Genomic DNA, 27,534 nt, shown 5'->3' with positions numbered 1-27,534 from the left:
CAGAGTGTTGTACTAGCCTTACCACCACAGCCAAACTTTCCAAATGTAGTGATCCCTTAACTGAGTAAGGCTTGTTTGAGATACTACAGAGTCCACAGAAAAGTTAACCTTAACTTCAGTGAGCTTCAGAGCAGCTTCACCTCTCTGCTGTTGTTTCAAGGTGTTACACAGCACCTTTGTTCCAGCTGGCATTGCCTACCTTTGCACCAAGTCTTGCAGTGAGTTGCTGCCGCCTGCTACATCTCATCAGACTTCAGTTCAGGTTTGCTGTTCAACAGCAAGGACCATACCTCTCCATATCTGTAATTTCTCCCAGTTTCTTTCCCTTGATGCTACAGCAGAGCCGTAGGTTGATGACTTTCAGAGAACAAGTGTAGGTCTCTTCTTCTTTTCCTGTGTGGGAGTGATTGTAATTTGAGAGAGATGATCCTATTCACTTTCTTTAAGCAGGCAAGAAAAGTTCTTGAAGAAGAAACAAAAAAGCACATTTTACATAATAAAAAGGCAGCATAAATTGACATATTTTCCAGAAAATCTCACAGCGCTAAAACTGATGAGTTTGTAGTGTTTCAGGCAGTTATATCTCCCATTTTGTTTTGAGGAGACCCTGTCAGCTATGCAGGAGACAGGAGAACATCTGAAGGAACTTACAGTAGTAGGCAGCAGAGAATTCAGAAGAATGCAACGGCTACCAAACTCAGCAGTGTGTGAGGAACGTGTTTAAGTGTATTTCCAGTGCCTTGGCATGTCCTCACAAGTTCTTGAAAATAGTGAAATCCAAGCACAGAATCAGATACTTCTGCTGAATTGGAGCTGAGGGTTCCAAATGCATAGGGAGCATCTGTCCGTCTCGACTACTGTACTGTACACTTACGTCAGGGAGTCTCTGCAAGGATGTAATTGAAGGATCAGTCCAGGAATTCACAGTTCCCTTTGGATGTCTCTAAGAAAACTGCCTGACATACACTGCGGTAGTTTGCACCTCAGCCAGAATTTTTAAGAAACTGCAGATGATAATAAATCATTTCCCTACCAGAACAGGGAGTTATATTTTGTCGATCCACTTTGGTGAGAGGAGTTCCACTTTGCTAAGAGTTAAGAGTTTCATTCCTCACACTTAAAATGAGGAACGTGAAAATGTCATTATATTTGGAGCAGGTATCCTGTCTTTTACACTAAGTTGTCCCCTGGTTTACTACATAGGTAGAGCATCTCTCACAAATAACCAGGAGTGTTGGGTAGGTCCAGATTAAATTTTTGCATGTGTGTAGTCTCTTTCATTCCTTACTCAGCCACAGTATAAATAATAGTGGCAGAATGTGCCTGTAATATTCTGATAGTGCCTTTAATGAAGTAGTTACTGGGTGGGATATGAAAAAATAACGTGAAACTGGCTACAGCCCAACTTACTGCTTTGCAAACTTCTTACTCTGTATTTCCATATAAATACGTGTCAACAGATTACATTTTTATGGAGTTTCAAGTAAATTCCAAGTGAAGCCCTGGACGATGGGTGCTTTGGCAGGTCTCTATTTGATGTAAGAGTCTTTCCATATAAATATTCAATGCTCTTCAAAGTGGAGTGGTTTTGGACCCCCAAGCACATAGAATTTACTGCCTACCTCTGTATTGAGGGCTGACCCAAACACAGCAGCATTTGAATTCCCTCTGTAAAACTGACTCCACTAGTTCTGCACATTATTCTCCCTGTCTCCCATTTAGCATGTTAGTCTGCTGACACTAGAGTACACAGCACTTAGCAGCTGGTTTGTGGAACCATCAGTCAGGAAATTATATGATAAATAGGAGGTAGCCAGGTTTAATGGCACTTTATTCTGCTTCAGCAGTTTTAGCCTGACTTTGGAAAAGTCATCATGTGGTTTTTCTTAAGGGTTGCAACAGGAGATGGCTACAGTATAGTAACTTATTACACATACACTTGAGTTATGATGCTCACCAGCTGTATTGCTAGTGTGTAAATAATAAACTGTGAGATGGATAATTATGTTGGGTTTTGATATGCAGCTCTGCTCCGGTCAGTGCAGGGCTGATGGAGACAGCTCCCTGTGCCATGATGGAGTACGGCTGTTTCCCAGATGGAAACTGCAAACAAGATGCAACCAAGATATACAAAGGAGCTTGAAGTGAGCAGACTCAAAAAGGTGTTCTTGGAGATTTATATCCCATACTTTAAGTACAACTTGTTGGTGCTCTGTGCTGCATAACCCCCACAAAGGGGGATACCCTTCTGGGGTCATTTAATATTCATTTCCCATTTCCCAGATAGAGGAAGATAGGTGATTACATTCAGGAGGGTTAAATGATGTTTCATTGCATAAATATTGGGATTGCTTTTAATGGGTAGGTGCTCAGGCTGGATGAGGGTGGGACAGTGAGAAGACTTGGGGTCCTGAGCAGGATTGCTTGCCTTGGCCAGCTGGAGCCCATTCGGTCTGATGTGAATAAAGGTGATAGAATCTTTGTGGTGTCATCTGTGCTCCCCAGACCCACTCTTTGGAGACATGTAGGACAGAGAAGAACATTCCTGTGCATCTGCAAGGGGGTGAGTGACCTCCTTTTTTGCTGAAAAAACAGTGGCACTGTTTTTATGGTAAAATGCCAGACATCTGCTTTAAAACCTTGTCCCTTGGGCTTATGCTGCCGTAGTCAAATACCAGCAAAGCAGTGAACAGGGCAGGCAAGGAGATGTGCTAAAACTCACTTCTCATGCCCCTTTTCCTCTTCTCCTCTTTGGCAGCTGGTAAGAATGTGTTTCAGGAGGTAGCAGCAAGCATCCTCCACTCAGGTGATGCCAGTGGATTCACAGGGATACCTGGTCATCTGTGACCCACCTTTACTCCTGAAACCCAGGAGTGCTTGGTATGGGGAGTGAAGCTTGTAACAGATTGCATGCCAAGGTCCGGTTGGTGGAGCAGAAGCGGAATTAAAGCTTCCACAAATCTGAGCTCCCAGCTCACAGTAGTAAGCCACAATTATTTTTCATTTACAGTGCCTAAGCCCTGAGTCAGTAAATGGCAGAAATGTGCTGTGGCTGATCACATGCTGGTGATGTTTCGTAAAATCAAGCCACAAAACTGGACAGGCTGTGTTAGATGTTTGCAAATTTTCCTGAAATACTGGGAATGTTTCCTCAGAATTTGTGTGCGTGATTTCCCCTCGTTCCTTCTGTTTACTCCTTCAGGGCCATGAGGTTTGTCCCTCTAGTTCTTTCTCCCACTTCAAAACATAATGATAAAACAACACAACTTTTGACAAACACCAAGGGGAATTATTTTTTGTTTGACCATCTCTAGCTGGCATGAGGGAACTGCTTTCACAGATAACAGTCTAAGAGGAGGATTATATTTTGCTAAAGAGGAAAGGCAGGAAATATAAAGAGAAGATACCTTCAGGAGTCAGCAGGCAAAAGCAAAATAGACTTCGTTTTACTACCAGTGCATAATTAAAGTTTTCTTTCTTTCTAGAAGCATTTTAGTAAATCCATGACGTGACCTAATGTCTGTACCTCTCAGCTTTTGGTGTCGGATAAACACATGACTTCATCCCGAGTGGCAGTCGGGTAATAATTGGGCAGGATGGGTTTGTTTCATGCTGCTGGAGCTGCTCAGCATCTCGTTTGGATTTTTGAGCATTTGGGAGGCAGTGGCGAGCAGCACAGTGGGTAATAAGCTCCTGTAGGCACACAAATGTGCTGGTGTGGAGAGCTGTGGTCCATGTGCTTTGTGTCCTCCGAAGCCGGGAGGCAATCCTGCGACAGAAGCAGAGCCCGTGGGGGTGGCAGGGCCGCATTCCCCCGTTTGTCAGCCTGGTCGCTGAGGCTCCCTGGAAACAGTGGGGAACAAGAGCCCTGGCAGCTGCAAAACCTCCCTTCTGCAAAAACCTTGGAGGAGACAGGGCAGGGGAGCTTACTGCAGCCGTGGGTCTCCACGTCTCCAGCCATGGGGGCAAAGAAAGCACCCGCCCTTACTTTTTAAGAGCGGTTTATGGAATGAGTCCCTCTGTCCTCAGGCACATCCCTCCAGATGCGACCATCGATGTGACACAGTCAAGCATCTCCAGTACGGCCTTTCCCAGTTGCATTTCCCTTTTAACTCTGTTGTCTGATTTACTCCAGATAGGCGTTTCTCAGCATGCCGCTTCAGTTTTGCTTTCCATTGTAGCATTGCGTGTACATCTCTGAGGATATACTTTTCAAAATTGTATTGTATTGCATTCTCTGCTTAGGCTTTTTGTCCTGGTATTTTTTTTTTCTTGTTTTAATAAAAAATAAATAAATCAGGAATGCTTATGAAAGGCGTGATGGTCCTTTTGATCTGACACTTCACATATGGGCACATAATTATTTATTAAAGACTTCTCTACGTCCCTTTCTATTAAAGCTATAAAAAGAGAATATTAAAATTAGTAAATACATATTCATGCAAACACTGTGGGGCAAACTCTCCTCTCCGACAGACCTGACTGACTGCGGCAGGGACGGGGAATGCGCCCTGTAAGTCATAGTGCTGTTGACGCATGCTTTTCAATATCTGTTGCATCTTTATCAATGTTGTTTTTAAAGAGTTGTTGGAGATACTCAGATCTGGGAACCTTGCTTGTTTTTGCAGATCCGCCTCACCTCTTTCCAGCATTCCACCCTCCTGTACCAATTGATGCGAGACATCATGAGGGACGCTACCATTACGAACCATCTCCCATTCCTCCTCTGCATGTGTGAGTATTCAATATTTCCCCTCACTTGAGCTGCCTGGAAGAACAGGCAACTATACAAATCTTTGCAGTGCTTAAAGCCATGCATCTGGAGCAATTTGCCAATCTTGCTGGAGAGCAAGATTTACTTTTGAAAGCGTTGAGGTTTTCTGTTCGTGAAGCAAAACCCAGTCTGGTGCCTGAGGAATTCCTGTTATGATAGGTGGCTGGCAAGTGTTACCTATATGTTTTGCTGATATTAATTCTGTGTGCTGTTGTTCTATAAATAATAGATTAAAAAGTGCTGAACTCTGTGAAATACAACCAGACAAAACATGTATTTTGTTTGTATTAGGCTTGGGATTCTTCATAGCTAAAATTTCCTCTCATGCCAAAAGCTTTTTTTTTTCCCCTGTTATGAAGCATAATGAAATTTTTGGTAAATTTTCATAGTCCCTGTTGTGTGCACGCACAGGCAATCGGTTGATTGATGGGAATGTCCCCAAACAAAATGGCAAATGTGATAGAGCACATGGTTTACACAAAGATAAAAGAAATGAATACCGGTGATAACATGCATTAGAAAAGGGTGGTAGTGCTGAAACTCCATAGAAATAAATACTATCTTATTCTATATGGGGAGACAGATATCAGTATTGCAGAATAAAACAGTTGTGTCCAGAAAACTGCTATATACCATTAAAAATGGAGCTGAAAAGCAAGGTTTGGTACTTTGCTAAAAGGCTTGATATATACATTTAATCATATCTGCTAATCACCTCTCATACTAAGAAAATACAAGAAGAAAAGCACAAGTAATACTTTGAAGAATAATGCTAGTTGTTTAGATGGCAGATTGCTTTGCTATGGCTATTAGTTACAGCTGTGTAATTACATATATGCAGAAGAAAAATGAAGTTGTTTTAAAACAAGTCCTCCTCTGTGAGCAGAATTAATTGATATTAACAATCCTAACTACATGCCCAAGTACACACACGATATTTTACTAACAGTTTTTGCGGGTCAGTCTTCTATTACTGAATTGTAATTTCAGAGCAGATTTGCCTGGAGGTAAGTAATAAATCTGTGTTGCGGTCTTCTTGGGCATTAGAGGAAAAGTGGGTATTTATAGAAAGAGAGAGTACAGAAACTTGTGATTTATTCGTCAGAGTTCCTCTGATGCATCACTGTTTACACCAGAGTAAACCACATCATAAAATAGATTCGAATAGACGCTTAAATTTGCTGCTAAAAACCATTGTAAGCTGAAAGTGGCAGGCTCAGACAGAGTCATTACATGGGTATCCTAGATTTTGTAGTGCAGTGAATATTCCCCCTGGATGTTTTTGGGAGTGGGGGGGATGATCCTGCTCCTTCTGCAGCTACAGGGGAATTTGCCTTTGTCTTTGCTGCAAGGCAGACAGGGTAGGGAACCCCAGGAAGTGTTTTAACCTGCATCGGCAGAGGACCATCATCCAAAACCTGGGGACCTCCTCTGAGCCTTCATGGCGGCTTCTGGATCTCATGCCATATGAGACCCTGCCTGGCTGTGCTTGCTGTGCTGAGCCACCTCCAGAACCTGAGCCGCACGAACCCAGCCCATACCTCACCCCTGCTTTGGGTGACGGTGAGAAATTGGGCCTAGGAGCCTACCCTGCTGAAAATACCAGGATTTCTGTTAAAACCCCAAAAGATGTTGAAAATGCCTGCTTTGTGCCTCATTTGGTGTTCAGCAGTTGTCCCCTCTGACACCAAAATCAATGCCCGTTCTATGGAAAGGTGCCGCGCACCCCCGCTCGCCGCCGTACCCCATGGTGCAGTGGTGATTCACCGGGCCCTGCAGAGACTTGTTAGAGACGAGGAGATGTTAGCGTGATGTGATGTGACCGCAGGCAGCTGCTTTAGAAATGCACTCTGATATCAGCCCAAGCTTTAAGCTCAGTATTTCCTTGATACTGGCTGTTTATTTTTCCATTAACTTCTGTCAATTCTTTTGCTTATTTGGTTTGTGTTGCCATTGGAATTATGAGCTCTAGTGGACCCTTGGAGCCATTGTGGTCAGTGTAATTAAATGTTAATATGCAATTGAGCAACTTAAAAAAAGCCAAACCTGTCATACTCCAACAGCTTCTTCATAGATCTTAAGGTTTCTCATGCTTTTGCATTTTTCAGGAATATGTTTTAATCTATGTTTGAGGCAGACAACCAGGAGTTTTCTTGAAAGTTTTACAAAGCCTGGTGTGAGTATCACTTAAGAGTGTTAGATTTGGGATGGTTTGAAGCCATTACTTGAACTGCTCTCCTAACACTCATTTAAAGAAAAAAAAAAGGGGGGGGTGGGGAGTGAGGGGAAAGAAAGAACCAGGTCTGAGAAGTTATTTGAGAATTCTGAGAGAAAATAGGAAGAATACCAGTTCAGGATACAAATTTTTACCCACAGCTTCATCAATAACTTCATCGTATGAGTGGTTTTCTCCTCAGCTTCATAATACTCTCAAATGTGTGTGTGTAGGGAATATAAATTAAAAAAAGGGCAAAAAATTGACACCATTCCAGTTATCCAAGCTCCTAGAAATGCGTTCCAGAACCTGTCAAGCCTTAGTGGAATTAGTTTAGGTATAATACAAGTGCAGAAAAATGTGGAGAAGGATTTGTCCGCGTGATACCTACAATGTGTGCACATAATTTTGAACAATGGCCAAGTGAAAAAGAAAAAAAGGAGGAGTTTTTAAGGTGTAACAGGGCTTTTATGTACTTGCAGCTCTAAAGATGTGTATGTACTTAGGTGTATATTTTTTGTAGTTTAATTGCTGATGGGCAGAAATGTATCCCAAATTTCAGCCTGGAGCCAAATTTTATAATTTGAGTTTTAAACCCCTAAAATAAGGGTTTATGTTTATGATAGAATTGCTGACAGCTGCTTATGTATAGTAGGACTAGCAGGCATTGCTGTAATTATGCTATCGTATCCTATCATTAAAGATTTCAATTGAAAGAGGTTTATAAATTGCTCTTCCTTTTAGATAAACCACCCTACATTAAGGCATCAACGATATGGTGCAGAATTAAATTAAAATCTCATAAAATGAAATATGTTCTGTATTAGCTGTTTGACACTTAATTTGCCTCTGAATGAGTAGAGGAAATCACAAATTAACCTGCCTTTGTTTTTCCAGCCATGGCTTATTAGGTGTTAGAACAACTGCAATTACAGCCCAATAATAACCCCCAGCCCTTATGAATATGTACTGAAATGTGTCACTTTGAGTTACCAAAACCTGTTTGTTAGGACTGTGTAGTTATCCTGGAATTTCTACAGTACATTCTTGGTTTATACTTCAAGGAAGATGAATGAAACTTAAGTTGTTCTTTAGCAGCAATATATGAACAACATAATTGCAGCTGGAGCTTGTGTTTTCCAGGTTTTTTTTCCCTTCAAATTCAAGGCATGAATCTTAGTTTTAAAAAATATTCCAGTAAAGGGTAATTAAGTTTTGCTACTTTTCTTTGAACTAGTGTCATGGTTTGACCCAAGCTAGCAATTAAAACCACGATAGCCACTCGCTCGCTCCCCCCTCTCCCCAGTTAGGGGAAGGAATCGAAAGGGAAGGGAGAAACTTGTGAATTGAGATAAACACAGTTTAATAGAATAACAAAATAATACTAAAAATACTAATACTACTACTAATATATATAAAATGCAAATAGAATATAAAATAAAAGCTACTCAATGCAATTCATCATAAACTCCATCTGTGTCAAGCAGCCAGTCCCAAACAGCCGATCCTGAAGAGAGAAGAGAAAAAAGGCAGAAAGGCCCAATGGCCTCTGCAAAATGGCAGGATGGCAAAAGGCTGAACTAAAAGAAACTCTCAAACAGAACTCGACTGAAACAGAGTGGAAACCAAAGCACGTCTTCCTCTCCATATGTCCCTCTAGCCAGAAAATCCCAACTCTTCTTAAATATGAAGCATGTCACTACTGGCATGGAATATTCTTGTTGATCAGTCTGAATGTCAGTCAAGCTCTGCCCCATCCATGCCTCACTTCCCAGCTGCTTCACACCTGTGGGCAGAGCTCAGAAAGACCTTGGCTCTCAGACACCACCACCTAAAAGACACCAACTCTGTCCTGGGGTATTATCTCCTTGTTTTCAAACTAATTTCAAACAATGACTGTGCTAGCTACGGAAAATAAAAGGGTTTCTAACTACATGAAGAAAACTAACTCAGTTTCAGTCAAACAAGCACAACGAGGCACTTAAATTACTTGTTAAACATCATATGATTAAAATATGCCAAAAGAAGCATGGCTTCAGCAATCCCACTTCTTGCTTTGTTTTTCTTTGTTGTTGCTTTTGTCTAGCTCTTTCTTAATTTTAAAAATTGATTTCTGAAGTAGGGTGCTAAAGGAGAAACTGAAGCTAAACCGTGTTTTGGTCCTTGGCATTTGCTAGGCCCTCAAATAGAGTGTGACGCCTTCTCCAGTTGGTGTGCACTGATTCAAAATCATAGTGCTAATGAGGGTATTTATTTGAACATAAACTAGCGCTTTGAGCATGCTATTTTTTTACTCCTCAAGATCCAAATAATAAATTTACTATTGGCCAACTCTTTCAGCTGTCGTGATTGATGACATTGGCTTTATTGGAATGAGAGTTGTTAGCAGTGAGCAGAGGAAGAATAAGGGTGTCTTGAGTATTTTTATGACAGTGCAAGGGTAAATAACTGTAGTCAAAATCCAAATTAGCCAGGAATAAGATTTATTTGGAAAACAACAACACAAACAAACAAACAAACCCCCAAGCTTCTTAGGCAGAAGCAAACTTCTTCTGATGGATTTAACCACAGTGATTTAGGAAGCTACCATTCTTGGCCATTTAGTCCCACAACTTTACCGATTTGCATTAATTGGTTGCTCCCAGTCTGTTTCATTTCAAATTTGAGTTGGACAGCCTTTGAAGGTGACCTAACCTGATATTTCCAGGCACTGTTAACTTGGCTGTGAAGGAAACATGATCCCGCAGTGGTGAGGCAGGGGACAGCTGCCAGGTGGCAATATCAGGAATGGCTCCAGGGTGACGGCCTGTGAACATCTCAGAGCGGTTAACGGACCTGTCATAGGAGGCAAGTAGAAAGCTGAAGTTTCAGGGCTGAATGTATTACAAGATACATCATGCATGTTCCAAAGCATTCATGCATTCAGTCTCTGTTGCCATCCCATTTTACGTTAGCCCTGGGCTGTGAGCAGGGGAGCATGAACAGGTAAATCTAAGGGAAGGTGCACTGACGTTACCCATATGCTTACGGCCAGGGGATGCTGCCCTTCCAAGGAAGAAGCTGCAAGGTAAAGCTGCTGTCTTGTAGCTTCCTCGGATCAACGCTACCCCAGGCTCCTTTCTTTCTAACTGCTAACTGAGGCTAGTGGTGTCCAAGTTTGGCAGCCTTACGCCCTGAAGTGATGCACGTGCAGATAATTGTGTGTGTGCCTAACGTGAATGTCTTGAACAGACATTTCGAACTGTGTGAATGCACCAGTACTAAAGCAAAGCATGTGTTTAGCTTGCAATCAGCTTCAAGTTAGTAAAAAGAGAGTCTGATTCTTAGGTATGTTATTTCATATCTAATTTATACAAGCATCAGTTACACAAGGGCAAAAAGCAAAGCAAAGTCAGGCCCAGATGGTCATCTTTCATCAGCCTCTGATTTTGGACCATGCAGTACAATGGGGGATGTCCAAATACAAGAAACTAAAAGCGTTGGCTCCACAAAATATTCTTGATTATGGGAGTAACTGCTTGCTATACATTTGATAGGACATCTACGTTTTTCCAGCCACATTACTTTCATTTCTAAGCTCTCATCTCTTTTAAAAATCTTAGTGTTTAAACCTTATACCTGCTGCTTTATCTCAGTGTACCTCTAAGCTGGAGACTTGGCAAGGAGTACATCAGCTTGTCAGAACATTCATTGATCCTTTCACAGTAGCATGGAGAACCTCACCTGGTATGAAAGCCATCACTCATGAATTGGTTTTAATTACTTTAAAACTTGGAACAGGTTTTATGGTTTAGCCAGGAGCCATCGAAGAAGAAAGACTGAGGAGCTCTTGGGACATGAAAAGATGACTGTAGTTACAGCTTTCCAAAATCATCCGTTAAAGTATTTTCTGTAAGCATGGATAAATCTTATATTAAATGGGAAGCACCCCAAGAAACCTGTTCCTGGAAGTAAAGTGCAGCATCAAGACTAAGCAGCTCCTAGTAGCCTGGAGGATTTATATAGCAAGTCTCTGAGAAGGAAGAAGTGTGGTCTGGTGACTCGTTGAGGTTATTCAGAATTTGTTTTATGCCATGGATATGCGTGTTGTAGACTCTGCAAGCAACATGTATGCCTCTTGGTGACAAAGCAGTGTGGCAGTGGTGATTTACAAAAGTAAAATAGCAGGGCCATGTGCCTGCCCAGAAACTTCAGCAGCTAATTTTCCTTTGGTGCCAGGCCTTTTACAATGCGGGGAAGAGAAAGCCTGAGTCTAGACCAGAACTGCAATCTCTCACTTGTCATATAGCGTTGCATCATTTAGAATAGTGAATCAGTGTTTTGTTTAGCTGTTGGTACTTGTTTAGTAATATTTACCTTAAGACTTGCAGATCATAAATTCTCCTTTGCAAGCAAGCTTGCCGAGTAGCTTCAGAACAGACTTTTAAACACCTATCTGAAATGAGGAAAGGTTTGGAAAGCACATATTTGTGGCATATATTGAATTGCAGGGAAAAAATAAAAGGTTATGTGATTCTCTTAAATTTTTGATTCTGAGAGACACTTAAAAAAAGTGAGTAAAAATGTTGGTAAATATGTAAATATTTTTGAATGTAGCTGTTTTACATAAATTCAGTTACATTTATTTGTTTAGGTAAGCCATAGTCTGAAGTTTCTGCATACCCAATTCAACTTTTCTATATTTCTTACAGATTTGCTCTCTTGCTACTAGGAAAAAGCAGTGCTGGGAAAAAAGTGTCTTATTTAAAAGTTCATTTCTTCTGGCAAATAAATTCTAGATCAAATAAGGATTCACTGCTAAAAATCATCCCCATTTTTAGCAAGCACATTGACATGAAAGTCAACAGAATTGCCTCTAAGCGCACCAGATTACATTTGGTTCACATCATTCATCTGTTTCTGTGGCGGATAATACTTTGTGACATAATCATTTTCTCTGGAGTAGCTAATTGTAATGCCAAGGAACTACAGATTTATAAAGGAGAAACAATAGCAGCAGATAAATATTGCGTTAACAGAGGCTCTTTGTTCTTCTCGTACAGCCAGCTCGATTTTGGGATGGCTGGGGAAGTTACAGCACTGGAAATGAGAGGAAAATTTTGGCGGGGTTTTTAACGTAGAAAGAAAAGCTTGTGAAACGCATTGATTTGTTTTGTTGAAAACCCTTTGGTAGAATCTTCCCCGACATCTTCCGTTCATTTTTTTATGTCGGGAAAAGCACTTGAGAGGCAACCACCTCCAGCCCCTAGCCGGCTGCTGGCTGACCACCTCTCCCCATACAGTCACTCGGTGGTAGCAACAACTCACCGGGCAGCTTCCTGGGGCATCGCGGAGGGAGGAAGAAGAGGGGGAAGCCCTTGGTGGTCCTTGGGAACATTCCTCTGCTTGTCTAAAGGGAATCAGTTACCTGAGCCCCACCTGAGAGGCAGAGTGACACAGTTTCTTCTGGAGCGGCTCAATCGAAGCAAAAGGGATTCTTATAGAGGTTTGTGTGGATTATGTTGTTGCAGAGACGCAGTTCTGAGGTTTGTCAGCAGTAGGGTATCTATCGGCACTGGACAGCACTGCCACTTAGCTGATTTACCACGTCTGGGCAGCTAATGGTGTTTAGATGAATTCTCGGCTGCCGGTGAGAAGTGGTTCCCTAAGGCGGGTTTTCAAACCAGCATGAATTAAAAGATGATAGAAGTAAAATGAATGGCTGGCAAAGTCATGCCTTGGGACACCGTGTTGCATGTAACATTTTTCTGTAGACCGAGGAATAACTAGGCATGACTTTGAGCTTTTGGGGTGTTCCCTGTGTGCAGGTGTATATACAAGTGTGCATTTTTGTTTGTGCATGCATCCTCTTTACATAATAGGGTGAATATCTTTGCATTTATCATGGACTGAGTAATTCTAGATCTTTACAGTTGAAAGTAATGGAAGGAGCTACACAGAGCCTGAGAAAGATGGAAAATTAGAGGGAAAACGTGAAAAAAATCAAACAAAACAAGTAGGAAAACTTTTCTTGGGCAAAAACATTGAGAACATGTGGATCATTATCTTAGCAGTTAACCAGAAATACACAGAAGAGCTGCAATGCTGCTGGAAGTTCTGCTGCTGGAAATTTCTGTTATCTTATTCTGTTATCAGCTGCAAAGAATGCAAGCTCTAAATATAGTGCACTTTCAGAGGCTCTGAGCCTGTGGTTTCTTGGACAAAATTCCTGTGTTCTTTGTGCTGTAGTCAGCAGTATTAGTCGAGTGAGCAGATATTGACTGTGGTATTCACGTGCAGTGAACCAGAAGCAAGCCAACTCTATAGAGGCTGCTGTCAAACTTGTTGCAGTGGCCTGTGAGGTACTGGACTGTGACAGACTCCTTTTTTTTCAGTACAATTCTTCCACTCATGTTAAATCTTGCTTCAAAGAGAACTGAAATGTTACAGTCTTAGCTTTCTTTCTTCCTTTCTTTCTCTCTCTTTTTTTTCTTTCTTTTTTTAAAGTGTACTGGTGAGATTTTTGTGCTGTGAATTGGAAGTCCCTAAAGAGAGAGTAGGTATAAACTGGAAAAAATGCTACCAATGAGTACATCTGCAGTGCAGGAGCAGAGAGCAGCTTCATCATACTCTCATACAATCTTTCTCTGACTTAGACACTCTCCTCCCCCAAGAAAGACATCATGTCCTATAGTCTTGGAGTATGGATTGAATTTGGTTCAGACTTTTTTTCCCAAAGGAAATAAAACCAGAATTTAACACCTTGATTCCTTTTTTGTCACCCCTTACTTAACTTACTATATTATATATGTATGTATATGTTTATATTCGTTTACATATTTGTAACAATAAACAGGCTCTTGAGCTGGTGTCAGCTGTGCTTCTGAGATGTAGGAGACTAACTCAGCATCCCTTGTATATTCTCTATTCTATGATGCTAGGAAAAAAAAAATACAAGATCCTAATTCCACCCAAATGAATGAGCTCAATGGGTGTTTCATCTGTGTGCCTTAGGGTAGGCTGGGCCAACGTTTGTGACTGATGTTATCGATTAATAGAGGAAATGACTTAAAGAAAAATCTTATGCTGTTTGATTTTTGCTCTTAGGATGCTTTACATGGCCAAGGAAGGACTTGAGACTTTATTTTAGAAGCATCGTTTCACTGAAGCTGGGTTCTATGAAGTTGCCATTAAAGACTAAGCAAAAATATATTGCTTAGTCCCTTCCAGCACTGAATGTGTAGATCTGTACCTACAATATATTATGACTGCAGGGGGGTGTTAGTGATTTTCTGAAGACCTCACAGAGGTTAGGCAGAGAGGCAAAACATCCTGAAGCCTATGAACCTGGAATACAAAGCTTCTGAAGGAACAAACTGACCTATCGTCTTCTTGAAAGCATTATTTATGAGGTGCTGTGACCATTGGTGTTAAGGATCAACAGAAAATTAGGGAGTATTTCACATGAGGGAGAGTTTCTAAACATATCAGATTGAAGTGGCTATCTCTTTAAAGATACACATCTTGCAGTCCTATATCTCCTGTTGAAATTCAGCCTAGATTTATCATGCCTTTTCCACTGGCCTGTGGAAGAAAAGATTGATAGTCTAGTCCAGTTTATAGAGGCCACCAAGGCAAATAGGCCCATTTAACAACATTGTAGACAGATTTGGCGTGGAGGGCAGGAGCTGAATGACCAGGGGCGATCAGGTGTTCTGTACTTCACCCTGGAAGATCACTATCAGCATACATCATCAAGACAGTACCAAGAAAGTTCGCGTATCTGCCTCTGTCTTGCTTTGCTGTACTCGTTCCTCAGATGTCAGGCTTCCATCCTGACACCTTTCCTGGGAACTGTTTTTACTCCTGTGATTAGATCAAACCGCAGTGGTGTCAAGGGAGCAAACGTGTAGGTTGTCCTATTGGTGTAGGTGCATTCAGAGTTGGCCAGTTTGTTCCCCTTGGGGTTGTCATCTGCGTGCCTAGCTACCTGCTCTGTTTAGGGAACTAAAAATGCTTCTGCCATATAAATAGTTCATTTACCTCAAAGACTTCAAAACTGAATTTACTACTTTAAGAAATGTGCATCCAGGACATTCATTTCCTTTACATCTAGTGCTTTTTTTCCCACGTTTCCCCCTACAGTCACGTTAGAAGTGGTGTCCCCAGCTGTTTCTGGTTCTTGAGGTTACAGCTTTGCTCAAGAAATGCTTTTTTAACTCTAATTTTGTGCACAAATAGGACAAGAACAGCAGTGTGAAGCCTTTAACTCTCATTTCTTCTGATGGCTATGGTGTTTCAGCCATTATTTATTCACCATTTGTGGGAACCAACTTGTAGTGTGGATTATGTAGCATCACAATGACTTTCAGTGCTTGCAGGATCAAATAAAGAAACTGCCTAGGCTGAGACAAAATTTCTTAGCCCAACATGAGAACTGAGTGTTTTCCCACTCTGATTTAGTTGCACCCCAGCCAGCTCCCACACCTGGACCTTCAATACTGGCAGAGAAAATGCAAAAAGTGACTGTGAGCAGAATATCTTCCGCCCTCCTAACTTAGCACCATTCATCTTTGATATAAGTTGTGCTTCGTGTACCTGTAAATCCTACTGCCCTTGTGTGTGCTGGTGCTGCCCGCTATTTGTGGTGGTGCTTGGAAATTGTTGTGTTTCCATAGGGTCGCTCCTTGACTTGCAGCCCTGGGTACAGCACACACATCTATCGTACATCTGGTACTGACACTTGGGTGCACTCTCAAAATCGCTTTTCTTCCCCAAATCATGGATTTGTTGGGAGGGGAGGCATTTCAGAACAACAATCCATGTATTTTATGCAGAAATGTATATGCATAAAATTTAGTACAGAAATTTCTGTACATCTGTATAATGGGGTTTTTTTATGCTGCAAGTAATAGTGTTAGGTGGAGAAATTCTAGCTGGTGCTCTGTCTGTTCAGTAATAGTCACTAATCCTTGTGAATATCAATTTTGGGCTGTCTGCTAATGTTAGTACAGAGATGTGAAGCTAATCCAGCCATACCTCAACAGAAATGATTAATACTGAACCTTCACATCACTGTTTCTGTCACAACTGTAGTCCTTTAAAGTTAGAGTTCTAGTGTAGTGTTCCCTTCACAGCTGAATTTAGGCAGCAAGTACAATAGGAGAGACATTCAGTCACTGAAATTGTCTTTTGTTATTGCCAGCTTGCTTTTGTTTTAAACCCTTAAAACTTTCCTTTAATATATAAAATTAAAATTAAAGAAAAACTTTCTTTCTTCCCCCAAATCTCGGTTTTGTAATATTGTGAATGTGACTTACAGTAGGCGTTGGAAACGAAAGCTGAGGGGTTTGTTTTGCTTTGGTTTTGAATTTGGAAATAGAGTGTTTCTTGGCATCACAGAACAGACAGTGAGGAGAGTGCTTTTTTGAGGTAACATGAGAGGCTTTTTGGGTGCTTTGCCAGGAAAAAGAACGCCTGCCTTAGCAGGAGGAAGGACTTCAGGGACAAAGAGAAGCTGAAATTTGCCGAAACAACAGTGAGCAGCATGGCGTTCCTGAGTGCAAGGTAGGGAGGGCCTAGGAAAAAATGTCAGTGAATGAATTAAATGAGGAGAGAGGTACTGAAGTACTGAAAGTACTAGAAGTTTCATTCTCTAAAGATTTAAAAAGATTAAATTATGGGAGTAAAACTGCATTAGTTGAAAATACTGGTTTTTTGAGAGAACAAAGTATTTGTGAAACTCATATATCAGTTGATTTCAGTGTTTGATTTAACCATCATGGGTCATACCCATTACAAGAAAAACTTCCCGTAAATGCCACATGAGTTTTGTTGAGATCGAGGGCCAGCCTCGAGATCTCCTTTCTGGCCACTTATTCTCCCCGGTGGATGCAGTAATCTGGTCCTCACGCTGCGGGAGTAGATCCCAATTAGCAATGCCGGTTTTGCACCAAGAGCATTGCTGCACACAGGCAGAGCACTCTTTGCATGCAAGCTGAATCCTCTTCTGATCTGCGAATGGTAGAGACAGAAATCGGGAAGAATTATAGAAAGCATTTCAACTCTCTTAGCTTTGTACCGTTTGGATATTTTTCTTATTCTCCCCGTCATGCATGTACGTACATACGTGCACTTTCTCTGTTGTGCATAGCAACTTCAAGGCTGTTTTTTGAAGATCTTCAGGCATTTTCTGAGTGTTTTTGAACCAGTGCACTATTCACCGGTGTATTGCTTGTGTAGAGGTTGTCTTTGATGAGGTTTTTGTCATCTGCACCCACTGAAGTTTCAGTGTACTCAAGCATTAGAAAAGCCACTATTTGAGCGTCTTTGTTTTCTTTGTTGAGCTGTTTATTTTGCTTTCTTCCCACACAGTTCCCTGGCCTCCCTCTGACAACTGCTTTTCTGCATGAATTACATTCCTCGGGGCCACAAGTCTCCTAATTCTTCCAGTCGATTTGATTCCTGCCTGTGTGATTAGTCCTCTGCTCCAACACACAGTTGGTCTTTGCCAAGCAAACTGCCTGCTAAGTGCCTTTAACATGAAGACCTAACTACATTTTTTAACCTCATTAGTGTGTAGGGCACTGGTTCATTCCAGCTTAATAACATGGCCACTATTGAATCATCACTTGCTCTAAAACAGGTTACAAAAAGGTTACCTAAGTTGTCTGGTTTTCTTTTTGTATGATTGTGCTTTTGCTGGATAACAGTTTCTTTCAACACATGGCCAGTTTTAGCATGTACGTTGCTTTTTGGAAGGAGACCCATTGATTCTGCTCAGGTAGATTTGCGATGCTGAGAAATTTCATATTTGTGTGTTCAGAAAGAAACTCAGCATCTATTTGGAAATAGTGCATCTAAGTAATAAAACTGGCAAGAAAATGTGGTTTGGGGAGAAAAGGGAAAGAGGACTTGGGGAAGCTGATCCATTTTTCCTACTTGTTTCAGCTTTAGAATTTCAAAGATCTCATCCCCACCAGCTAAAATACAGACTTCTCACTGTATTGCTGTATTTACAGCAATGCGGCCACAGTCTGCATTGATTCACTCTCTCATGGAATCAATTTTTAGCCGAAATTTAGATTTCAGTTACAATCACTTATGAACTCTAATGGCAAAGATATTACGGGATTTCCAAAAATTGTAAAGGCAGTAAAAAAACCAAAAAAGTTTTCTAGGAAGTCAGTGTCACCAGGGAGCTGGGAGAAGAAAGGAGGCACTGGGTCACATGCCACTTGTGATGGTGCATTTGTGCAGTTGCATAGCACAGCCACTCACAGGGTGAGACTTCATGATTAATGGTGTTTATTCTTGACAGAAGCCTCCTTTATTTATCTGCAATACAGTTTAGTGATTTTATCAGTCACCTGAATGAAAAATATTCAGTCATACCAATATTGCAGTGTAAATTGAGTAGAGTCACTTTTTATTATATCTTTCAGCCTTATCATCTGCACAGTAATTTTCTAGCCGGGGTTTGATATAGAAAGGCTGGATTTAGCTGTACTTGACACAAAGCCTCTTCAATTTCCCCTAAAAGTTCAGGCTACTCTTAGAAATGGGTAGAAATATATATATAAAACCCTCTTATCCAAGCAATTTCAGGATTTGAAAGAATAAAGATAAAATGTGCAAACCTGGATGTGAGAAATGTTGTTCATATGAAAACACCTAATAGCTCTGAAGCCACTGGTGAAACGCTCTTTAGTGTTTAAGCTTGTGGCTTAGTGCAGTTCTTTTTGCATGGCTACGTAGTCTGACTTTCTTCTAATCAATCATCATCCAACTCCAATCAGCATACAGGCAGAGCCTATCGTTCATCCTGGGTGTAATTTCGGAGTTGAAGACTATAATGGCCACATACAGCACATTAGTCACTGCGATAACAGCTAGTGGCACTCCTGAGGAAGGGGGAGGACGGGGGAGAAGGGGAATAAAATTCTTCTCGTACTCACAGTGCATTAGTGAAATAGGAGCAAATGTTAAACAAATGTTTATTCAATTAGCTGACTTAACAGCATTAAGTGTGAGAAAGCTTCTGACATTCCTTTGACCCGCTCTTTTGCTGGAGGAGAGGAAGGGGAAAGGGAAGGAAGAAAGGGGTACGTGAATGCCGTCAGGATTTATATACGCCCCCATATGCATACGATGGTGCTGTTGTGGTTAAACACTTCAAGAGATGGCAGTCCCTGCCTGTAACTGAGAGGAGGCTAAAATTTGAATAGCAAATGAGACCACCTCTTGAGCATCAAAAGAGAATTGCAGAGCGGGGAAGTTTGCTACAGGAATGCAGTTGGTAATTTCACTGCCCAGTCTGCTATTAGTAACAATAGATAATGAGTACATTGTAGACCTTTTAGATTTTCCTGCTGCACTTTGTGCTACAGCCTAGTTTGAAGAGGGAATGGTTTATGGAGGTCCATGGCAGTCTCCCCTCTAATGTGTAGCAACACTTTTTCAAGGCTTATTCGAAAAAACTTTGCTTGTTCTGTGTGTCTGTTTTGTATTTGTGATGAGGAGTTATGGATCAAATGCAGCATTTATACATTATCGTCGATATATGAATGGCCACAGGTCAATAGAATTGGAACTGGCTGAAGATAGGGAGGAAAAATTTATCAGCACTGACATTGGGCTGCGCTATGCAGGTGTAGGATCTTACCCTACCCATAGTTCATAGAAGTCAGTGTGAACTGAACAAAGCAAGGCAGTGCCTCAGTAAGGCTGTAGCAGAAGCAAGTGATGAAAATCACAGCTTATCTTATTAGCATTACTTTCATTTACCATTCACATTAGAACAGCTCTGTGCAGGACCAGAGCTCTGCCGAGTGTCGTGCAAATACAAGGAGCTCTGCCAGGAGGAGCTCATGGCCGGGCTGCTTTGGCAAACACAGTCTGGTGAGTTGGCTCTGGTGGCCTTGGGGGTTACCAGTTCCAGCTGTTTTCCTCACCCTGAAGACGAACCCTAGTGCCTCAGCAGGGTTAGCTGGGGGGTGCCTTTGCCACCTTTACTGGCTCACGAAAACCGGGCAGTGAAGTGGTTCGAGGCAGAGGCGTACTGCCCATGCTGGGAGGAGTGCCACCTTACACAGCTGCCGCAAAATTTGCAAGAGGACGTCAGCTAGAAGCCTAAAAGGCAAGTGGCATTTGGTGGGAGCAATTGTAGTGGGTCACATTTTTGGATGTTTGTACCCTTTGTTTGTACAAGCAAAGAAACTGCCAGGTAAATGCATGTAATCCTCCCCTAGTCAGCAGTTTCTTTGCAGCAGTCTTCAAAAGGATTTGGAGGAAGGAGAGGCAAGCTGGGATGCCCCGTATGCAAAGGCCAAGTGGACAGGGTTTCCGAGAAGTGTTGGAGGCAGTGACAGCGGCTGGTGGCAGGATGGCAGGAAGAGGAAAAGGCCAGGCAAGTTTTTGCGTAGAGAAGAAAAAAATAAATCAGTCAAAACTATATCTGTATGTTTATTTAAGGAATGCATGTCAAGACTCCAAGTCGAGACTCATGTAATTAGATGAATGTACCTTGACACAGTGGCATATGAAGCAGCAGTTGCTCACTGTAGTCAATACATGTGTAACTGTGGGCTGAAGGTCACCAGTGTTACAGCTGACCTTATTTAAATAAAATGTTACATAATGGAATGTATATTCATTGCTTTGTACACCATAAACTCTTCTTGAGGGAATCCACAAGCTGGTGGTTGGGTTATTTATGAAGTATTACAAGTAGCAGAGTGTGTAGGTAAAAAAGCTGAATCTGCGTTCAGGCAGTCTGTCAGTTGAAAAATAGGAATACAGTCACTGACTAAGGATTTAGTGCCTTGATTAATGTAGCCAATTTTTAACTGTAACTACATAATGTTAACAGTTCCCAAGGAAGGAAGGGGGAACCAGAGTAATATTCTTTTATTGTGGGTCATTGGCTAATTGTTGTGCACGATTTCCAGCACCATGAACATCTCTTGGGCCGTCATTTGTGTGTTGTTTTGTTTTGTTTTGTTTTTCTGCAACAATACCTTTTAACTTATGAGAGAGAAACATTTTGTTCTAACCCAAAGTGAGGTTATTTGCGTATTTTAGGAATTTACATTCCAGACTTGCACACATCCTTACCTCAATGAGAAAATATTAAAAATATAATATCTCTTCATCTGACCTTTCCACTGTAGATATCAAACACCTTCTGAGTGCTTTACCATAGTTTACAGATGGGAAATAGTGGATGAGGAAGTCAACAAACTTCTCCAAGGTGACAGAGCAGATAAGTGATGGAAACCAAACCAGAGCCTGTGTATTTAAACCCTGATCTAGGTCCTCTTGTGTGTAAACTACATAGGCACTGACTCGTTCATGATTTATTTGTACAAATATCTGTGGAATGGAAGGTTGCAATCAAATCTGATTCTGCGACTCACTTCCTCATACTGACTACAGTTTCAGTGTGAATGTTGGAGGAAAAGTGAGCAAAATGTTGACTAGGTGTTGGAACATGGAGACTAGTATAGGAAATAATGTTCTTTCTTTTATTAGGACTTAGGCATGTTCTTGTTTTCCCCCCTTTTTCATTTGCATCACTAGGAAAATACTGTTAATAGTGCTTACCTATTTGTAGCACTGGAGTCCTTAAGCGTGCTCTGACATTTCTGTGTATTCCGTTAACTCTAATTCTTCAAATGTTTGCAATCATTTCCTTGGTTTTCCTAAGAACAAGAATGCAATAGAGCAGCTTTGAGACAGTTGAGTAATTTTAGGGAAATGGGCTACATTTTTAAGACACAATTTCTGAAGGAAAAAAGTATTACAATATTATATTATTTATTTCCCATACTATGTATTTATGGGTTTGATTGTTTACAAATTAAATTAGAAGTGCAAAGAGAAGGGCACCATGGATTTACGTTTTAAAAATAGTCAGTGCTGGCCTTACTCTCCTTGCTTTGAAGTTGGTGGAAGCTTTACTGGTGGCTCTCAGGGAGAGAATTGGGTCAGCACTTCGTGCTTGTGAAGATCATGTCCATGATCACTTAAGGATTTTATCAAATAAGTCAGTGGACATTTTCCCATTGATTGCAATTTATATAGGTTTGAACCCTACACTAGCAACTAAAGATTTTGTGAAGCAGGTTGATTGTTTAACTCTTGATTTTTCTGTATCATTTAGGTGTATAGTCAGCTGCCTGAGCCTGATTTATCGAGCACCTGCAACCACACGTGTGCTTGTAACAGTGAGGAGTAACTTGATCATTAGCCAGTTATTGACTGCTCATGCCAAAGGGTCAGTCTGTACAAGCAACTATGACATTAAACAAAGAATGTGCATTTAACATGGGAGATACTACGAAATGAACTGAGCCGTGTGCTTTAAAATAGGAATCACTACTTAACAAGAAAGTCCTTATTGTTTCTTTATCTTCCAGGATCTACTAGAAATAAAAGTGTTAATGTTTTGGGGACAGCCATCAGAAGATTATTTCAGGGGAAAAAAAATAAATAAAAAGAAAAAAAGGATCATAGACAGTTTAATGAGTTTAACATTTTTCAATTCTGAAGTAAGGGTTGAATTGAACAGGTATCAAAGAAACAGTGTGGATATCATTGGTATGAGAGTTATGCCATCAATGCTTGCTCCAGCATCGAATAACGTACTGTTAAATGATTAAATATCGAGGTTTGAACTTTGACACTTTCATAATAAAACAAGATGGATGAAAAGGCAATAATAAATTAGGTTATGTTACAATATTTCATCCCACTTCGTTGACAAGCTTTGTTCTGTGAGATAGATTATTGTTCCATCTGTAACCTCAGTTCAGTGTCATATTTACAATGTTATAGTTAAGGATCACTTGCTGTTTTCAATATAAATGTATTTTTCAACAGATTCATAAAAGAGCCATTTAAAAATTGATCAGGGCAAAACTTGGCATTAAGATTTCTAGCCCTGGAGTTATAGTTTCCTTTAAAATCAGGAAATGCTTAAATCACGATGTTTCGGTGGGTATTTTTTTTAAGATACATTGTGCTTAGAAGAGGTTTTTGCCCAAGCACAGCTTAAAGCTATTTGGAAACCATTTATGACAGATCACTTCTCTACCACTCAACCAACCTCAAATTTTTCATCCAGATTTTCCCGTGACACAGACCTTTGCGGCCGTCCTGAGCGGCTTTACATCTGCTTCCAGAAAACGTTGCTTTTGAGGAGTGCTCTCTGACAAGCGCAGGGCTTGCAGCGCGCCCCAGGGCCCGCTGTGCTTTTCACAGTTGCAAGAGATGTAAGAGCAGGGACAATGTGCACTGTATTGATATCCTGGCATGTCTTAGAGCAGTTGAAGGACTCCAAAGAAAAGAAACCTGTTGTGAGGATCCTGAGGCCGCTAATAGTACGTAATTTCCTTGAACAGCCTCACCTGGGACCTCCACATACACCCCATGCACATGGGAGCCCCCTTTAAGCTCAGCCTGGGGCCTTTAGTCCCTGCCTGAGCTGTGTTGTAGGTAGCATCCATCTCTGGTCCCACCCCCGGCTGATCTCGGGACCTGCACTGTAGGTAGTGGTTCTCCTGGATGGACCCCTCAGAGCCATGGTGTCTCCCATCCAGTCTTTGGCCCTGTCTCCTTCTGCACTTGACTGGCCTCCCCTGGATGTGGTTTGTCATCAGCACTCGTCCCTGGTCACTCAGCTCAGATCTGGTGGCCTGCGCTGGGGTTAACTTTAGCTCGTGGCTTGCCTTCCCCTAGAGAGCACCTGCCTCTTGCTGCTCCCCAGCACCCTGACCTGGGTCTCATTTCTTCCCGTCCTTTCCCCTCCTTCATTTCCTGGGCTAACGGCCCTTAGTTAAAAGTGTAAATCCATATAATACAGTTTCATGGTACTTTGGGCTGGTCTTTTGCCTGGCTCTGCACTAGATCTACATGAGTGATAAAACGATGTGACTCAGTCAGGAAGGGGGAGAAAAAAGGAGAATAGGAAAGTGAAGTTCAGTGTTCTTGTTGTGAAATTTCTGAACATTTACAGGTCTATTCGTTTGGAAAATAAAAATCTATTAGTATTTTGTCAGTCAAAATCAGCAAATATTTTAGTTTTTTTGAATTTACAGAATTCAAGGAAGTTGTGTATTCCCACCTGTGGTTTCCTTCTCCTTTGTGCCACAGGAGCTGTTCAGGAATATAGGTAGGAGGAAAGGTGCAAGATAGAATGGAAAAATGAGGTAAGGTAGGGAATACTTTGTGCCTTCTCTAGCCTAATATCCAGAGCTCATCTGGCACCTGTCACACCTTACCTTGCTGCACCAGAGACATGGGCAGAGACTAGAAATTGTGCTGAATTCTGTTGGTATGGCACTGAGAAGAGAGGGTGGGTGAAGGGCCACAGAGTCAACAAGATCTCTGCTGGGGATTTTTATCTCTAGTCATAGCCTAATAGCAGTATTTCACCTGCATGAGTTAGCCACTCAGTTGCTACCAAAGAAAGGGATAGGATTTCCACTTGAAGCATCTAATCTTCTTCAGAGTAAAACTGGCTAAAACAACCTGAAGTATGTGGTTATGAGCTGCACTACCCACTCCCCTCACCCACCCCTGGCCGCTGATGCAGATCATTTTGAAATACATATAACTTGCTCATGCTTGCCACATCAACTCTCAGATTCCCATGATCTTCCTTCCCTAGTTAACAATAAGGCTGCTTGGAGTGAAAAGGGAACTGCACTTTGTTCAGTTTTTGTGGTGGCTAAAAATCCAAACCTACTGCTGGTCAGTCTTCTTGTGCAGAATTCATCAGTTGCAGCTGTAAGCAACAAAACAAAATGACACACCGTTTTCATGAGTAATAACTGAAATCTTACATACAGCTCACCTGTGGTTCAGCAGTGGCCAGAAAAAGCGTTGAAAAAGGAGTCATGGCTTCATGCGTTTTGTGATTTGCCATACGTCTGGTGCTACTCGCAGCTGCTGAACTGGTGTGAGCACGTAAGTTTTTAAGACTCTGCAGACACCTCTGCAGCATTTGTTGGAAAATGTGCTATGACTAATAGGAAAAAAATATACCTGTTTGCCCCTACACTGATCTCACTTCCTTGGCACGTGTGCACCATCCTCCTGCTGAGTAGCTGAGATTGTCCAGAGCATCAGAGTCAGGGCAGGAAAAAGCTGGCAGGCTGGAGATGGGTGGGGAGTGGGAAGACCTGCATTAGATATTTAAGCTGTGTGACATTCTGGGCACCTTAGTGGTGAGCAGGAAGGCAGTCTGGACAGAAAGGAGGAGACGCCAGCACCGTTCATTGCTCCCTCTCTTTTACATGAAGGGTGCAGATGTATTCAAGGTTACTGAGAAAGTAATAAAATCAGCCTAATGTGTCAGAATAAAGGTTGCAGTGGTAAAACATGGCTATAGGATCTCTTTTACTCCCAAACCTGGAGACCTCCAACTTCAAATAAGTATGGAAAATAAGGTAGGCTTTGTATTAAATTTGAATTGAGTTTGCAAGATATCTGGGAATAGACAGAAAGGTCCTGGTTCAGAAAAAAGCCTGCATCTGCTTCGCTCCCTCACTCGAGGAAGCCTTAGGGCTCCAAGTATGTCATTGAACAGGAAGTCCCTTGTGTAGGAGAAGATGCAGAGCAAGTTCTGCCTTCCCATGGTTTACAGGTGAGGCATAAAGTTTCAAGAAGTATCAGTGGAAATACCCCTGCCTTTTCTCATCAGAAGCCTCGGTGCATCTCACAAAGTAGTCTCAGGCCCAAGGCAAAACACCCTTTGCCAAGGCTGGGGACAAAGTATATGTGAAATAAAAATGATGGGGGTGGACTGCCACCAGCATCTGGAGCTTTGATTTGTTTGTCACTGAGTCTGCAGAGCCACTCTTGGGCTGTACTGTTTGTTGTTTACTGGGCAAAAATCCTTTATTGGTATGCAAAGAGGTTGCAAAGCAATGCTTAATAGTGTGTTTGACTGCACCCTTTCTAAATCCACATTTTAGTGTGAAGGAGGAAGTTAAACATTATTTTGAGAGAAATTATTAATGAAGTTTAATCATGGATGGAAAAGAAAGGAAGAATATGTGACCTTTATTGGAATAAATCAGGAGGGTTTAAGCAGTGGGAGCTGAAAGCAGATGGAGGCAGGAGGGGAAGAGGGACTGTAGGGAAAAGAGGGCTTGGAAAGACAGAGGAGTGAGAAAAGTACAGGCTGGAAGTGAACAGAGAAGTTAGCAGCATGTGAAAATCAGATGTTGGAGAGAGATTAGTAAACATTAGAGTCCAGATCTGGGAATTTTGTGTGGAATCTGATGACTCCTTATTTCTGCCTCTGATAATATGATGTGCATGCCTACTGTCAACTGATATTACCCAGGTGAGTGTCCTTTCCTCTACTATCCTTGGAAAACTGAGAAACTCAGAGGAGCAGAGAGAGGAAAAGACAGGGCTGAGGAGGAGGAGAAGCGGTCAAGTCCCAGTGTCCTTGAATAGCTCCCATGGATCTGGAGGGAGAAGCTGACAGCCTGGCTCTTAATCTTGCTCCTGCTGCAGCATTTGGCTCTTGGCCAGCTGGAGAGTGAATCTCTGAGGCTGATACAGACTTTCAGCCTTGTTACAAAAGCTTTTAAACAGTTTTCTGTTCGATATGCACCAGATAAGACCAGGGCTCCTGCCTTCCTGCATGCTCTTTGGGTTTCCAACTCTTTCTGAGTTGAGATCACGTTAGAAAAAAGGACTTGTAAAATGACATCTAAACTTAGTTTCTTTGTTACTCTTGTATTAAATTTGCTATACTACTGTATTTTCCTCACTGTCAGGATGGGAAATTCACTCTATAATGTGATATCCAGCTGTGGTAGTTTTGCTTCCTACATCACCATGAGTTTTAAGGCTCCTGCCTTCCACACTTGGCCTGACAAGGAACCGCAGGACAGCAAATGCTTCATGGCTGGTCAGGTTTCACAGCAGCAACAAGAGTAAAGCTGTGTTTCCCCCATAAAACAAAAGTGCTTCAAAGCCACGCAGAGAAAAAGCATTCTGAGCAAAGGAGGTGCCTGTTTTGCGCGGTGGTGGAAAACGGCTTCTGGTTTCAGGTTCTTGGTGCGTTTTAAATATGGTGAAGGCGTACCAGTGAGTGGCTGGGCTTCATCTAGGTCACTTGCTCAGATGCCAAAGGAGCAATTGCACTGCCGGTACCTGCTGCTAGCACTCAACAAATGCAGCTCTCTAACAAACTTTGGAGCTAGGAGGTAATTTCAGATAGGAAGGCTAAACAGGCTTACCTTGCAGAAAGCTGTAGGAGGGCAAGAAACAGACAAAAGCCAAATAGGGAAGGGAACAGCACAACAGGAAAGATCTTTATTCCTCAGATTTTAGGAGCCCTCATGGATTTTGTGGCAGGGAAGCTGGCATCACGTTAGGAATGCGGAACTTTGATCTTCGTCCCAGTCCTATGCTAGCATTTCCGAGCTGATGGCGGAGCAGAATTGGCTCCTGTGTCAGATTATGTTCTGTTGACCTTTTAGGTGATGATGACTACCTCCATTGATCGTGGTATGTGTATGCTAAAGGAAAAAAAAAATACGTT

The 27,534-nt window shown here is 41.7% G+C and overlaps 1 protein-coding gene across 8 annotated transcripts in view; it reads left to right on the top strand.

The window, feature by feature from the left end:
- The window catches only part of GLI3 (GLI family zinc finger 3), a 214,224-nt gene that overhangs the window by 110,735 nt on the left and 75,955 nt on the right, over positions 1-27,534 (top strand). For all 8 annotated transcript variants that reach the window (XM_071804776.1, XM_065830829.2, XM_065830828.2 and 5 more), the window contains one exon: positions 4,629-4,734. In XM_071804776.1, coding sequence (XP_071660877.1) covers positions 4,629-4,734 — 106 coding nt within the window. The remainder of the gene's footprint in view (positions 1-4,628; positions 4,735-27,534) is intronic.

The sequence above is a fragment of the Patagioenas fasciata genome, chromosome 2 (genome assembly GCF_037038585.1).
Source record: "Patagioenas fasciata isolate bPatFas1 chromosome 2, bPatFas1.hap1, whole genome shotgun sequence".
Lineage (NCBI taxonomy): Eukaryota > Metazoa > Chordata > Aves > Columbiformes > Columbidae > Patagioenas > Patagioenas fasciata.
This window is presented reverse-complemented; position numbering and strand designations above follow the sequence as displayed.